Below are 16,552 nucleotides of genomic sequence, written 5' to 3' on the forward strand. Positions count from 1 at the left end.
TACCCATGCAAGATTATCTCGCATTATTGAGATTGGTCGCGCATTTAATTATGACTATCTTTGAACCGTCGAAGAGGAAAGTAGCTCGGATATCGAGTATCGTGAATAAAACCGTACTCATATGCATAAAGAGAAGCACGTTGATGCATATTCCTACATAAAGTAGATAGAATGGCAAAGCAGATAGGGAAATGGAAAATTATTGTTGGATAGAGGCATTGAAATGGAACGTTCATTTAACATGCGTAAGGACGCTTTCCAAAGAGAATTTTAATCATTTACAACAACAACAACAAAAAATACGACGAAAGTAAGTACGTAAGTAAAAGCTATTTATTTAAGATCAATTAAATATGTAGAACTTGAAAAACGTATACTAATCGAAATATCACAAATAAATATGATGCATTTCGTTAGCTTACGGAATGTCGTCTTATGTCGACGTCACTAAGAGAATGCATTTTAATTAAGAAAATAAATCTACGAGGCTCGAGTAGGCGATATCTTATGCTTACGAGCTTGAACAGTTAGAAAGAGAGAGAGAGAGAGAGAGAGAGAGAGAGACGTGCCTCGCGCTCGCCTCACCGGAGCCATTTAATTTCGTTAGGATCCGAGTGAGTCGTGCCATTAGGCGAGTAGATATACCCAAGCCGTCTAGCGTCGCATGATACGAAGTAAGACGAATGTCGCACTTCATTAAGTCGAACCGTCATTTCCACCCTTCCACCCTCCTTTTTAGCCTCGGAGCCTCTTAAATCGCGCCCTTCTTCAAGGCGTCCCTTCGTGTCTCCTTGATGTTGGTGCTGGTGCACTGCTGTGCTAGTGGTTGTACTAAGGTTGGAGGTATCTCTTGAAAAGTTAGACAGCCTCTACTGTTTTTTCTTTTTTCTTCTCTTCTGACGACCTTTTTTCTATTCAAAGTCTTTTCATTTTTCTTCTATCCCATCGCTATCGTCCAATCTCTCCTAGCCGTGACTGAAAGGGCCGACTATGAGAATCGATCAAACCGTGATCCTCTTTCCCTTTGTTTGTAGGTGCGAGAAAATAGTCAAATTTGATGGATTCGATGTTGCAGCACTCGTAGTCAATTCTTCTAATATACAAGATCGTTATGAATTCTCTTGCGTTCAGAGAGAAACGTTTGAAAGTAGATTCGTTAAATTTTTGTAGAACGTTTATATGAGCTAAGAGGTTCGAAAGAGAAGCAGCAGGAGATGGTAGGATCTTATTTCTCTTTTAACTACTACCGAGAGAAAGTATACCGACTTTCAAAGAGACGCGGTAAATATTTTTCTTCTAACTTAAAGAAATCTAAACATTTGCAAACGATCCTTCGTAGGTTGTATTTCTACTTGGGTGCTTTCACGAAGCTTGGAATATTCTGGGGAAGGGTGGAAGGAGAAGAGAAAAGAATAGAAAGGATGCTCGATAGCTATGTTCTTTCACTGTATGTCGAAAAGAAAGAGGAAAACCGCGGATGGTTCTTAGGTTAGCTGACATTCGTATAAACTGCGGCTCGATACGCGGCAGGCAAATCCAAAGAGCGCGCGGCGCATTGGCGGTGCCGGTAGATTGTTGAACCTTGGCACGATTCCTAGATGAAACTTGGCTCGGTTAGATTCCTTTTACTTTGACCGAGCGTACTTACTAGCAAAAGAAAAATATGTGACACGCGGCGAAAGATTTCTGCCTCGAGGACACGACGAATACGCGAATACGCGACAATTTCCTAAGGAGCTAATTATCGAGCAAATATCAGATGACTCGTTTATTTTTACCGATAGAAAAATATAAAAGGAAGAAAAGAAAAAATACAAGTAACGTGGATACGAGTGAAAATGAGATTGGTGAAGAGTACGAGTCAAAGAAGCGTGGAAAGTATAACCTAGGAAGAAGAGTGAAAGGGAGTAAGTGGAGAAAGAGTAGAAAAGAAAATTCGTTCATGGTACATGGATCGCGTTGAAGGGTGTAGAGGGACGAGCGTCAGTCGTATCTGACAAGAGGGTGTGCTACTGCAATAATGAACCATTCGCGCTCGCTCTACCAACAGGAACGAAAAAAGAAGAAGAAAATTCAACGTCAGTGGATGCGGAACGAAGTACCGCTACCAACTTAAAGGGGACCGAATATGCCTGTGTATTCTAATGGCATTCAATGTCTATTGTAATAGGACGCTTTTTTAATTTAATATACATGTATACGGATACTTATTTCAATTGTATCTACAGGTACATCCAACAAATATAAAATACGTTTCCAATAGCAACGTCAATATAATGATATGATGTTTAATTAGCAATAAAATGATAACGTCGTAATAATTACTCGATTAATCATTTACGCTTTCATTCCTTATTCAAATATAATCATTAAAAATTCATTGCTGCTAAAGTGCATAATAATAATAATAATAATAATAATAATAATAATAATAATAATAATAATAATTAGTTGGGCCGATAACTAATAGCAATTATTAATGCCAAAAAAGTTGGACAACCATTAGTATAATAATAAGATAGGATTTATTATTATGGTCATCCCCCGGCTTTAAGACTGTTTATTAACGGTTAAGACAGCTTACTTCCCGGCACATTACCCCCATGATGTACAGGCAACAATAATTTAGCATTTCTAAAGGAAACGCGTACACTTGGTTCATCGATTATGTTTCTCTCCTAACCGTTGTTCGCGCATAAGGAACAATGCCAGTGGATTTGTGAAATAGGATAATAAAGCCGCTAACCTGTCACAATGGATTATTTATTTATTATTTCGATTATATCTATCTATCTATCTATCTATCTATCTCTCTCGTTTAGTCCCTTAAGTGGTTTCTAAAGAAGTGGATACAAAGTTTTCACGCGATAACGAGAAGATGATCGATCCTTTCTCGCGGGACGACATGTCGCCATAAAACTTACTTTGGTGATTCGATTTTCAACTGCACGCTTCAACTTTTTTCCTTCTCCGCAAAGTAACTTTTCTCTTAATCTATTTATTTACTTACTTATTCGCTTGGTGGCACTGCAATAAGTTTACCAGTGGAAAAGAAGAAAAAGGATACAAAAGTAAATAAAAAAATGATACAATATGTATTGCCGGTTGAATATGGGCAAAAATATAAGAGAAGAAAAAAATACTTTAGAGGTATGGGTCGTGGCTGTAACAACTCCGATAAATCAATAGTTGAAAAAAGGAAGGAAAGAAGGAAGGAAGGAAGGAAGGAAGGAAGGGTGGTTATCGATACCTGCCCTTTCTGATTTCCATTTCCTGCGAGGTACCCCCTTCCACCCCCCCCCCTCTTAATTCGGATCCTTCTTTCATCGGTCGATCTATCGACCGTGACCTCTAGAAGCTATTCAATTACGAGAAAGCGACTAAATAAATTATTTCCGTCTCTTCTCTCGACCAATCTTCGTGCACCTTTCCGTCCTGCCTCAAAGAAACAGCATTTCCAATTAATATCGAATCGATATCTTCGTTCGCATCCGCGACGGTAGAAAGAGAGAGAGAGAGAGAGAGAGAGAGAGAGAGAGAGAGGGGGGGGAGAGATGGAAATTATAGAGATGAATAGAAAAGTAAACGGATAGTTTGGTTTGGTGCTTTCGACGAAAGTAATCGAGTTTTGCGATCTCCAAAGTAGATCGGCTCGAATAAGGTCGAACAAATATCTCGTCGTGTTTGATTAAAAATACATTTACAATTAGTCAGAATTGCTGCGACGATAATTAATAGAAATGAAAATTAGTATGCACTTTCTACGTGTCGCTTCCGACATAAAGACGAGAACGCTAGAATTAAAATTACTTTCACTTCTATGTACGTTCGTGTCTTTGCGGATTAACGAGATATGAGAAATTAATTTCGAGAAACTCGCGTATTCGCATTCGCGTGTAAGACGGTGATAAGTGCTTGTAAGAGGATTACACAGAGCCCAGGGATATCACGCGCGGCTTGGGAAATGAGAAAAGGAGGAAGAGAGATAGAGGGTGGAGGGTGGAGGGCGGAGGGCGGAGGGCGGAGGGCGGAGGGCGGAGGGCGGAGGCCAGGGGGAAAAGAGAGAGTAAAAACGAGTGGCAGATTTAATTGGACACGCAACGTTATTCGAAAAAGTGCAACGCCGACGTATTCGAAAAACGATGAAAAAGAAAGAGACAAAAAATTAGGTCAATCGCCTCCGGTGTTAAAACCGATCAGGAGCTGCACCCTGCGCTGAGCCCAATTATTAATAGGTAGTACATATATATACGATATATATACGATCGTAGTTTCTCGTCATTTTGATATCGTGAGAACCGTCGCAGACTCGAGAAGAAATGTTCAAAAATAGGCAACTAGAAAAACGGATGATCCGAGAGACGAGCTGTTAGTCGACGAGCTGATAGTCGACGAACTGATGGTACATCGAAGAGTACCCAAGACAAAAAACTAAAGGAAAGAGTTTTTATTCTTTAGGATGGCACTTGGAAAGAGGGAAAAGATAGAAAGAAAGCGAGTTTAAAGTAAAAGGAATACGCAGGAGGTTTGGATGCGAAAAGGTGGAGAAGACAGACTTTCGATAGATTTTCCTTTTAGCAAGTTTTGTCTTTTAGCCGGGACTCGTGGCGTAGCTTTGGAGCTGCTATCGTTCTGACGGCGCGCCTCTGCATACAAGACATCTCCATTTAGATGTAATCCCCTAGCCCTTCCACTTTCTATTCCACGGCTGTGCTACCTCGTTCTCTTTTACTCGACGTTCTATCATCGCGATGTTGTTGCTTGCAAGCTCCGAACGTTCTTTAACCTCCTTTCCTTCCTCTTCTGTATCTTTTTATTTCTTTCTCAACGACGACGTCCCTAGTCGCGTTCTTCTTCCATTTTTTTACTTTTCTTTCAACGTCGAATTGCTACAACGAACATCTCCCGTTTCATATCATCTATAACTTCGATCGCGGTTTTCTTTTCGATTATGAGTAGAGCCCTCGGGCTGAGGCGGAAAGCAGGTCACAGCGTACCTTGCACTCCAACGATCGCCAACGATGAGAGAACTGTATTTGGAAATAAAAGGAAAATTGAACGATGTAAACGTAAAGAAATGCTGTTTCATTTGCCGAAAGATTCGCGACAGCTGATGAAAAAACGTAACGGATACACGTTTCAGTTGTAACCAGCTCGTGATATGTCAGTATTCTGTCTGAACGAGACGCAACGATGCACGAAGAATCGCGATAGAAACGACGAAAGAACTGTTTTCTGTTTTTTCTGTTCAATTCAAAGGGAAGACTCAGAGAACGGCGCTAGTTAAGTCCGTGAAAGGCACGATATGATGGACCACCGTCTAAAGGGTGTGAAAGGTAAAAGAGCGTCGTTTGCGACGTCGCAACGTCTATGCTTTGCGAAGAGGATATTAGAGTTCGATATCCTCAGGCTGAGTATCGATTTCTGTGAGATAGGTCACGGTGTACGCTCGTTCGATTCTATCGCATGCGAGTGACCGACCGACCGACCGACCGACCGACCGACCAACCAACCAACGCTCGAGGGAAACGGACAAAAGCCAAGCATGGGATCAAAGTTCGCGCAGAGTAAAAACAGGAAAAGCAGGTGAACGCACGCGTGTATCGTCTACGATCGATTTCACGTAGAGTTCAGCACGACGAGGGCACGTAGCGCTACTCGCGACAGAAAAATTCTAAACCGAGTTATTACCAAAGACAAATGGTATATACTGACCGATCTTCACCGCAAAGATAGGACCCCGGTATTTCATTGGTCGTTATGATCACTTTGTTTTCATCTCGGAATGATAAAACAAACTTCCAATATCACCGTGCTTGAATATCGACTTGATGCCACTTAAAAACGCAAAATTTCATTGCGCATATATGAATTACGACCTATTGTATTTTCTATGAATATCTTTGTATAGAATTACCAACGTATAAAGGAATAAATATGAATAAATGAATGAAACTCACTAAGCTGGACGTTTACGAATTTTTCATGAAGGCAAGAAGAATATACAATTCGGAGGAGTCTCTTCTAAATACCCCCGTAAGAATTGCGAGTACTTTGGGAAAGATCGATCGATAGATAAGATCGTTGTTCGTTGATCGTTGCCTCTTTGGCGAATGTTAGGGTTGGGGACAAAAATAAAAGTTGTTTACAACTTTTACGAATCGAAGATGCTTGAGAGTTGCATTTTAACTCGCTTTCCTAACGTTTACATACACATTCGAAATATTATGCTGAATAGTTTGAAAGCACAATTTTCTTTCTTTTGCGTCACCGAGATAACATTTTGCAATATTCAGAAACAACTTTCGTAAATAATGTCTCAGCTATTAGGATAATGGCGATCTCATCCGGGAGATCGTAGAATTTTTTTGCCCCTTTTAAACATTCTGGAGGATCGTGGATTCGCGGTAGATATGCTTCACCGCCGGTACAAGAGAGATCCTCGGTTAAATAATAAAGTTGCATCCGTAGGTAGAAGCTGCTTCTCATACGAGACTCCTGAATAAAATATCTCCTTCTGTTCTCGCTTGGGCGCGGGTGAGGGCGCGGGTGCGGGCGCGAGTGTAGGAAGGTGCAGCGAGGTTCGGTGCAATCGTACGAAGAAGGAGCAAGGCGGAAAAGTAACTTTTGTGAAATTTCTCTTCGTCTTTCTTTTTTCTTTTTTCTTTTTTCTTTTTTCTTTTTTCTTTTTCTTCGTTTCTATCCCGTTCTCTTTCTTATACTTTTGCACCCCTGTCTCTTTTTACCCGATGCACTCTCTACCACGTTTCTCTCGAGATTAGAAAAAGGTCGCTCCTCCTTGAGACGACGTTCGTCTTGAGGAGCAATAGACAAGCACGAAATATATTCCGAGCGAGTCGCAGCCCTTCTTCCTCCCTTTTCCTTCGCTAGTTTCTCTTTATTTCCTTTCACGATCGCTCCTTGCCGTTGAGTTTCACGGATTTCCAAAGTTACCTCTTCGTTCTGTGTCTTCCTTTGTTCATTGCTAACGCGGAGAATAAACAAGTCGCGTCTATACAGTCGAAACAGAGGGAGAGAGAGAGAGAGAGAGAGAGAGAACATCGGTCCTCGTTTCGTTTTCGATAGCGGAACAGGGTTGACACTGTGTTATATAATACACCTAAAGACAAAAAGTCCTAATAAATACTTGTTTACGTTCAATCCTCCATTTTGTGCCATTCGAAAAAGGAAAAAAAAAACAAGTGAAAGAGAGAGAAGACAAAAAAGCGTCGAAACCTATCGAGCTTGTCCTGCAACGAGGACTGCAACGAGGACTGCAACGAGGGCTGACCCGAATGAAATGCGCTCCTGGCTCGCTTGGGACACAAACTGTGAAATCCGTGACAACTCGAGAACGCAATACGCGAAAGCGCAAACCGGAGAAATCCGATACAATGAGCGACGTGATGAGAATTAACGGCAGTTTTATTTCCATTAAACGACAATGCCAGGCCGATTTAATAAATACGAACCATCGACAAAATGCATATACATTTTACGCGAATCCCAAATTAGAATGGAAAAGTTTCAAACATCCGGTCATAATTTGAAAGAGATAAGAAACTCGTCATCCTTGCTAATTCTATTAGTTGGAGCTTTTATCATATACTTGGCTCGTAAAAGAAACAAATTTATTTCTACATCCTTTGCCTAGTGCGAGTCGAAAGGAAGTCGATACATTAAACAACCACGTCCAAAACTCTTGTTCGCCCTTCTATTCCGTAGAATCCTTCCTCTAGGCGTTTGTAACAGGAAAGCCTTTATTAAGTCTTCAAGTTGGCGAGACGCGTGCCCGTCCATCTTTTCTGCTAGCTTGACGTGTTCTCCATCGGCTTTCTCCCCATTCCATCGACCTCTGTCCCTTTCCACCCTTTCATCGACGGTTTTCAAGCCTTCGATGTAATTAGAAGACTGCTAGGCAAACGAGAGAGAGAGAGAGAGAGAGAGATCCACGATCGAACTCAACTCCTTTAACACCGAAACGAATGAACGAACGAATGAACGAACGAATGAACGAACGAACGAACGAACGTACCAGCGCGGACACGTTTTCTCTCTCCGTTGAAAATTCTTCCCAACGTACACGCATGCACACGACTTTTACGTAAAGTATTAACGAAACGAAGCTACGTCGAACGAACGTTACGAGCGTGTTTCTTTAATGACTTTATCCTCTACTCGAGTATTACATAGGTTTGCTAAAACGAAAACAAATTTGAGAAGCGTTGGAAAATAATCGTGGCAACATTTATTAAACGCGTAACAACGTTATTTCTGTGAAAAGGTAAAGATACGGCCACAGTCTTTTGTCAATTTTCTTCTGTAAATCGCGTTAACGTAATCTTTCCAGGTAAAGACACAGGGATCTATGATTTTACGATGCGCCGGCGGAATGAAGAAAAGTACACGCTATCTCCGAGAAAGCCGGGTTAGATCATATACCAGGGTAAAAAACTTGGGAGAGCACGCAAATCCACTCCAACATGGGTTGGTTAAACGTTTATAAGGTTTACGCGAAAACGTGCGCGTGCAAAGCATCTTTCGCACGAGAGATGGTAGGTGTGCGTGGATGAGAAAATACCTTTCCCCTGTAAGTAACGTCTCATCGGCAACGGGATCCTACGATACATACGATCTTGTCGAAGGAGATTTCGGAGATTCGACGCTGATTTCGTTTTACCCTAGCACAGCGGCGCGTGCGTGCTTGCGTGCGTGCGTGCGTGCGTGCGTGCGTGCATACAATGTAAAATAAGGTTGTATCTATTTACGAGAATGTGCTGACACGAATAATATTATTATTGAAATATAGACGATCGATCGTGAGTCTATCTATAACAGAAAATCTAACGATCTTAGTTGGGTTGTTGGATTCTGCTACAAATGTCAAGATTATATCTTGAATAGAGATAGTAGCGAAGTAAAAATAACGTTAGAATACGACATCTATTTGTGCCACGAGCTATCCTAGTTGCTTTCATTTTATCACATTTCATTCAATTCCTAGAAGCTTTGGATTTCTAACAAGAGTCACAGCGTCGTTGTCGTCGTCGTCGTCGTCGTCGTCGTCGTCATCGTCGTCGTCGTCGTTGTCGTCGTTGCCGTCGTGTCGTCGTCTGAACTTAATGAAGTACAAGCATAAATCTACAGCCTCCGTGACTACGCTCTTCTCCTTTCCGTGTTTCTCTTCTATACACTCTTTCGCTAGACGTTGTCAATTTTTTTCTTCCTTCCTTCCTTCCTTCCTTCCTTCCTTCCTTCCTTTCTCCAGCACCGGAAAGAGAAAGGAGGAAGGAAAGCATGCGAGTTAAATGCCACGAGATGTAGACGCAAAGTACACGTATATACAAAGGGTTTGCGTGATCAAGATGAGAGGAAAGAAAGTACGTGTAGAAGAAGGCTATGTATTTGTCACTGTTACTCTTGACACCCTCTATTCGTATTCGCTGACATAGAGAAACGTTTCGTAAATCCCAAATGCGCGACCATTCCCACGGCGTATTTTTTCATTTGCTATGATTTTAAACGCAATCTGATATCAAATCTTCGTAATATCAAGAAAAGGCAAGGAAAGACAGTCGAGAATCGATTGCTGGTACGAATGGAAGGGAGAAAATGAGCGAACGCAAAGATCCCTAAGATCCATAAAAGAGATTTCCGAGAGAGAGAGAGAGAGAGAGAGAGAGAGGAAGAGTAAGGAGATTTCGTAAAAAGCGGAAAATATAAGGGATTATATACCTAATCCTTCGGTACGCTGTTAAGAACGTCATCTCCAGAAGGCATAGAATCTAAAAGAAAGAGAAAGAGAGAGAAATGGTGCGCGCGCACCTGTGGCAATTAATGCAAATGCAACGGAGCGCGTAATCGCGAGATAACAAAGCGATCTCGCTTTAAGGAGAGTACTTCGCAGTGACATTCGAGCGAATTTACACGAGAGAAAGAGAAGGTGAAGGAGAAAATAAGGAAGAAGGCAAAAAGGATAGTAGAAAGAAGGTATGGCGGTGCAAGGGGAATACATGAAAAGCGGGTTTGCGAAGCCTCCAGGGTCAAAGATGTGTCCGTGCGTTCGGGCGTACTAATCGCTCGCGAAAAGGGAAGCGCATTATAAGCATATTTTCCGAGAGATGATTGCTGCAACCTTGCAAAAGGAAAAGAACGAATAAAACCTTGGAAAAGATGAAAAGACGGAGGTGAGATGAAACAAGAAAAAAAGAACTTGAAATCAAAGAAAGAATGAATTCGGTACTCGGTAAAAACGAGATGCTGTAGGAAAATATCGACGCGATCGGGTCAAAGTGTCGGGTCGGAATATTCGGGGGGAGGGGGGGGGTTAATGGAGTGGGCTGATCGCGAAAGTGAAGGAAACGACTCTAATTGCTTCCAGGGTATACCAGGAATGCAGGCATACGGAGGAAGATTCGCACACCCTTTCTCAGTATGTGTGTGTATGTGTGTGTGTGTGTGTGTGTGTTAGTCCTCATAAAGGTGACGGTAGTCCGTGCAATAGATATATACATCGTTCTATTTGATCAGGTAGAGCAAACACGATATTTTCTCACATGTGGATACGTATTCCACAAATCCTGGCAGTGCATCAGTTTACGCGACTATTATTTGAGCGATACACGTAAATACAAAAGCTTTGAGTTAGAAAAATTTCTCTCCTACGTATAAATATACATAGAGTAAATATGTAGATGTATGTATATTACATAGGTGTAGGTAAAGCGTGTACGAAGAGCGTGTACGAGGAGCGTGTACGAAGAGCGTGTACGCAGGTGAATCCATCACCCGCATTCGGACAACGTGGTAGAATTAATTACGATGAAATAATAGAGGAAGCTTAAATGCGCGTGCACGTATACAAGGATAAACTCGTTTCGTTCGATTTCGCGTAGAGTATTTATACACGTCTCTTTTTGGAAAAACGCGTACATTATTGAAAAAAGCCAAGATAATATTTAGAGAGAAAAAGGATAAAAAGATTCTTAGAGACTTTAAAAAAGTTCTATTCGTTCGGAATATAACACTAAACTTAAAAGATCGTAAAAGGTCGTGCAATTGCGACCAAATTGATTTTCTCGATGCCTTCTCGTCCACCCACACTCTATCTCCTCCTTCCTTCTTTTCTTAACTTTTTTTAGCTTCCTTTAAAATGGCAGGTCCTTTCGTTTATCCGCCATCTTCGTGAGATAAAGAGGGTGACATTCCACCGAGAGCAGTTTTAACCGATAGCTTCTAGAAGGTTCGTCGACTCTTTTCGATGTAACTATCTCTTCCTTTTCGTCATCGTCCTTCTTCACTGTGGTAGTAGGACGACGCCGACGCGAGTAGGATGGTAATTGGATAAGTTAATTAGCTTTTTAAATGAAACTTTGTCGAGCTTTTAGATGCTCCCTTTTTTCTCCTCGGCAACCGTACCTCATCGTTGACGTCTTCGTCGTCGTCGTCGTCGTCGTCGTCGTCTTCGTCGTCGTCGTCGTCGTCGTCGTCGTCGTCGCAGTGCTCGTGGTGAACGTGGCCCGTGTTCCTTTCGAGGAGCCTTAAAATAAGCGCAAAAGCCAGTAAATGTTCTCTCTCTCTCTCTCTCTTTCTTTCTCTTTCTCTCTCTCTCTCTGCACCATCTCACCCCCGCATCTTCTGACCCTTAATTGAAGCTATAACAGGTCGGTAGCCTCGAGCGCTCTTAATGCTGCGGGACTGCGTCACTTTAATTGAAACTGCACGGATTCCTCTGATAGCTGCGGCCGCTTCGAGGTGCTGCGCTAAGGGAGGAGTAAGGTATTTACCTTAAATGTATCTTGAATTGCGTTTCCACCTAAACGTAGACCAAACACCTGCCCCTACGTGTGTGTACAACAGAGAGAATGAGAATCTTTCAAAGCAAAACAAAACCGTTGGGAAAGTTTTTATTACCTCGTGATTTTCTTTCATCCTTTCCTACGTAGTTAAAGTTTCATTGTTTTATATACGTGACTCTATAAATACTTGGTCGGCTCAGCTCGGCTTGTAGTTTGAATTTTTTTGTCCTTGCTTGGCATTTTCTTCTGCGTCCTGATGAAACTCGATTCGACCGTTCGAAAAAGTAACCCGGTAGATATTGGATTAAGCCAAGTTTCAATTCAATTTCATTAGTACTCGATGAAGCTACTTGCAGAAGAAAATACTTAGAGATTGAAAAAATAATTTAGGAAAAGTACGATCGTCGATCTTTCATTTGATTCTTATGAATCGAAGGAAATTAGAACAACGAATATAGCGATAACAAACTATTATAGAGCAATGCATTTAAATGTAATTCAGACGACGATGTCCGTTGTACTCGTAAGTCGAGTTACCCTACACGCCGTCCGAAGATTTCGGGCAGTCCAATTACAGCTCTGAGTAATCATCCAAAGTTACGAGTTGCTGTTAACAAGTACCCTACTCTTGGAGTATTAACGCAGTTCCTGTTTCTTAGCCTGGATAATTCCACGAAATCGTGTCGGAAACTTCCCATCCGTAAACGTAGGCAAAGATGGAGTGGGAGAAAGAGAAATGGAGAAAGACCAGCAATCTGACTAACGTAAGACCTCTAAGCAGGGACAATGAACCCATGGTTACGATATCGATTGATTTCAAAGGTAGCACGAAAAGAACGCATAGAAAGAGAGATCAATCGAAAACATAACATAAAACGTAGACATAAGTACGTCACATATAGCTTGCCTATTCTTTTTCATTCTAGCGGGGAAAAAAGCGTGCGCATGTATATTTAAATACTCTTACTACATCATTCTTCTAAACACAGCTGTTGTTTACACATACATACCAGCACACATATGCATGGAAATTCCCGGAATTGGTGTAGCTTTAACGAGTCGCGATAGACGCAAAAAAAAAAAAAAAATGTCTCGGTAATATGAGCCTTCCATATATGGACATCAGTGACCTACATAAATTCTCGGAAGAGCCACCGGCACAATGACCTACTTCATTTCTTGGAAAACATTGAGACCGTCGATGCAAATATCTCCGAAACGTTAACTAAAGGTTACTTCTACGAGATAAACATTTTCAATAAGAAGTCTTGTTTTCAAAGGAACAACAATAATAGAGGGCTAATTAAATAGGTCAAAAATAAATCGAAACGAATAGTTGCGCAGGCTAGCTACGAGGATATATCCTATTACTATATTGGCGTGTAATAAATTGTAAAATAAGGGAAACAAAACCGAGAGAAGGTTTTGGATATTAAAATTATGAAATAATATGCGCATATGAATGTTCCTTTCATTCGTCGGTCGAATGTCGAATAAAAGGACAAAAAAAAAAAAGAAAGTAGATATGAAAAGTGCGCGTAGTACGAATGAAGGCTTGTGCCGGTTCTCTCCCTAGCAGAGCACTTTTTCGACAAAGATAAAAAGCTAGAAAAAGCGAGCTAATGAGAATCCCGAAAGAATGACGCAATGGGAGATTAAAAGAGTAAAGTAAAATGCGAGAAGAGATGAAATTATTGGCTTTACGCTTTTTCGACAACTCGCTATCATCATTGCATACATATTATATTCGGTCAAATGATAAAAACAAATATAAAACTGAACTAGACACGAATTATAAAAGTTTATTCCACGAAGCTACTAAAGAGGGCAAAAAAGTGATTTAACGTATATCGGCAAGAAATAGTTATTACAAAGAAAGAAACTAACACTACTAACACTATTATAATTCGTTGAAAACAAACGTCATTAACTCTTTTGTTCCTTCGAGCGTAGAAATAATCGTAGCCCCGTTAATCGTAGCTGTTCGCGAGTCTTTCATAACGACGACGACGACGACGACGACGACGACGACGACGACGACGCAGCAGCAGCGAACCAACCTATTTCAATGGACAAAGGATTCTGTCTGTGAGTAGTCGACAACGCAGAGAGAGAGGGAGAGAGAGAGAGAGAGAGAGAGAGAGTACCTTTGCTAGAACACACACGGAAAATGAAAAAGAAAAGTGACGGAAGCCGAGTAATTAATTATCCATCGGACAAGAAAACGCTAGAGTCCGAAGAAACGTCGATATTACTACTTTGTGAAGAGTGTCGACAACCGTTTCGTGATTCGTTATTATTCGGATAAACTTGTTACTCCATAATTCGTATCGTCCGATAGCAACGCGAGAAGCAGTAATAAGCACCGTTAATTAACATTTATCAACACCGTTCGCAGCAATGGCTCCTTTTAAATCGTCGGAAACTCGCGAGTCAAACATTCGTAGGATCATAGATAACGAGCCCACCTACGAGTAATTTCCAATGAGCTTCATTACAGTTCCCTTCAAAGTTTCCAGACCAATCAGGACTTTATCTTTGCCGTCATCGTTACAACGTCGAGAAAGAGAGAGAGAAAGGGAGAGAGAATATACCGTGGCAATCGATTCTCTAGAGATCGCGAGAACTTAAGCAGCAGGTGTGAGCTTCGGGGTAAACTTTCGTACGATTAAGACAGGCAAAGCACGGAATTACCGGTAGATAGCCGAGCTTACTAACGTTTCATCGAGATTTCGATGAAAACGATGAATGCGATTATCCTAAGTGATCGATAACGGAAACAAAACGATTTGACGAAGAATTCGATCAACGATCCCGCGTTATATCATAAGCAACGAATCGCGTGATTATAGCAGTCGTCGTAAATCACGAGACGATTCTCAAATACGAAAATGCAATATTCAAAACGATCGTTCGAATCGGACAGCGCGTGTTCGGGTTCTCATAAAGTTTTGAAAGTGTAAGTAGAAGATAAATACTTATTAAGGTATGCGATACTTCTTCTCTGGACGTTTTGTTGAAACGAGCAATCGCGTAACGAGCAGAAGTTATCAAACGAAGCAGAAGAGAAAATGCGATCGCTCTTGCTGCTAATCTTCTGGCGTGGATCTCCCATCCCAAATATTTACCTTTGATACACGATACGTGGCAAAACGCGAAAGAAGTGCTTTCTAGGTGACAAAGATGAGCTAATCTCCATTGGCAGGAGTTCTCGATCGATAGATAACTCTAACCAAAAGAAAAGAACAAATAAAGATCGAGAACATCTCGAAGGCAGATTACCTTTCTCTCCAACTTCTCGTCCTATTACTTTTCTCATCGTTGATTTCTTCGTGAAACTCGACTTCCGAGTAAATATCTTTAACTTTCCGATCCGTCTTGAGAAGCATCTATCTCGAGAAGAAAAATAAAGTAGTCGCGTGCAAAGCGGAAATGTCTTTTTTCTTTTTTCTTTTTTCTTTTTTTTTTTTTATCTAAAATCGATCGTCGCGTACTAGTTATTTGAAGAGAAAAAATAGGGGGAGCTTCGGATAGCGATAGGATCAGGTGACGATGCCAAGCAATATTTACCTGTCGGCCTTGTCATTTCTTTCTTCATCTCGCAAAGGCGCTGCCCTTTGATTAACGCGAAAGGAAGATCCCTCGTTTGGGTCCCGGTTCGAGTCACGCGTTTTCTTCTTTCCTCCTCTTCTTTCACCGATCATATTCTTCGTCGACGCAGCAAGAAAAACTAACGCACTCACGCACGCAAGCAATTGTTAATCGTTTTTTCCAAAAACTCAACACGGCAAGGTTACTCAAGCACAATATCGTCTCGCGTATATCGATCTCGCGCTCGCAAAACTTATATTTCTTCCTTCCCCACTCTCCCCCTGTTCAAGCACAAAGATTTATTTTTTTCAACAACAAGGTGCGTCCTTTTTTTTATCGTCCCAAGGTGTAAACCCACGAAATCGTCCCACGAAAATGTCCAGGAAAGTTTTCTTAAACATAAAAGGAATATTTGAGATGATCGATAGAGACGGCCAACCACTCGAATAAATAATTCACTTCACCTTTCACTCTCGTTACTTCGTAGTATCCGAAAATCTGAATAATATTGGTCGTCGTCGTCGTCGTCGCACAGAGAGACGAAGATTACAAGTGCAACTCGTTCCGGTCGTTATCTTTGATAAAGAAAGTCAAGTTCTCATCGTGGAAGGCATCATCATCCTCCCTTGTAGATCGATCCATAGCGTGCGTAGGGTGACACAAGATTAAGGGTTAAGGGGCGTCGAGAGGGAGGAAGAGAAGTCGCGAAGGCTCGGCACGCGAGCTTGCCGGCCGACTGAAGCACGGCTCGAGCGTCGACCGAGCTCAAACCCGAAACCCGACTCCCCCTCCTTCTCGCTCTCTTTTCCTTGGGGACAGAGAGAGTAGAGAGAGAGAGAGAGTAGTCTCTGCGAAGGGGAGAGAGAGAGAGGAACCATGCGCACCGAGGGATGGAAGCGAAAGGGCGGGAGCATTCGGCGCGTGCGCCAGGTGAATCGCCGGACTAACAGGAACCTTTCACGTCTACCTGACGGCTGACGTTCGCGATACTTGCGCTTTCTACTCCTTACAGAGTTCTTCCTATTTATTTCCTTTTTTCTTTCTTTTTCTATCCAATACACTATTCCTCGAAGCATCATTACAACTTTTTTCCATGGATCGCAAACAACGAGCTTTGATTTTCTTCCTAGACCGGACTATGAAAATGACAACCTTCCCAAACG

At 41.6% G+C, this 16,552-nt stretch overlaps 1 protein-coding gene across 4 annotated transcripts in view; it reads right to left on the minus strand.

Moving 5' to 3' along the window:
• Positions 1-16,133, minus strand: part of LOC107071655 (agrin) — a 141,154-nt gene extending 125,021 nt beyond the window's left edge. For 3 of the 4 annotated variants that reach the window (XM_089178450.1, XM_089178453.1, XM_089178449.1), the window contains exon 1: positions 15,369-16,133. Coding sequence is in view for 1 of the 4 variants with exons in the window: in XM_015331473.2 (XP_015186959.2) it covers positions 15,369-15,396 (28 nt within the window). In the remaining 3 variants the exon portion in view is untranslated. The remainder of the gene's footprint in view (positions 1-15,368) is intronic. The other variant, XM_015331473.2, reaches the window with a different exon arrangement.
• Between the last annotated feature and the right edge of the window lie 419 nt (positions 16,134-16,552).

This window comes from Polistes dominula, unplaced genomic scaffold (assembly GCF_049000335.1).
Source record: "Polistes dominula isolate Pdom_NZ unplaced genomic scaffold, Pdom_raw_medaka contig_373, whole genome shotgun sequence".
Taxonomy (NCBI): Eukaryota; Metazoa; Arthropoda; class Insecta; order Hymenoptera; family Vespidae; genus Polistes; species Polistes dominula.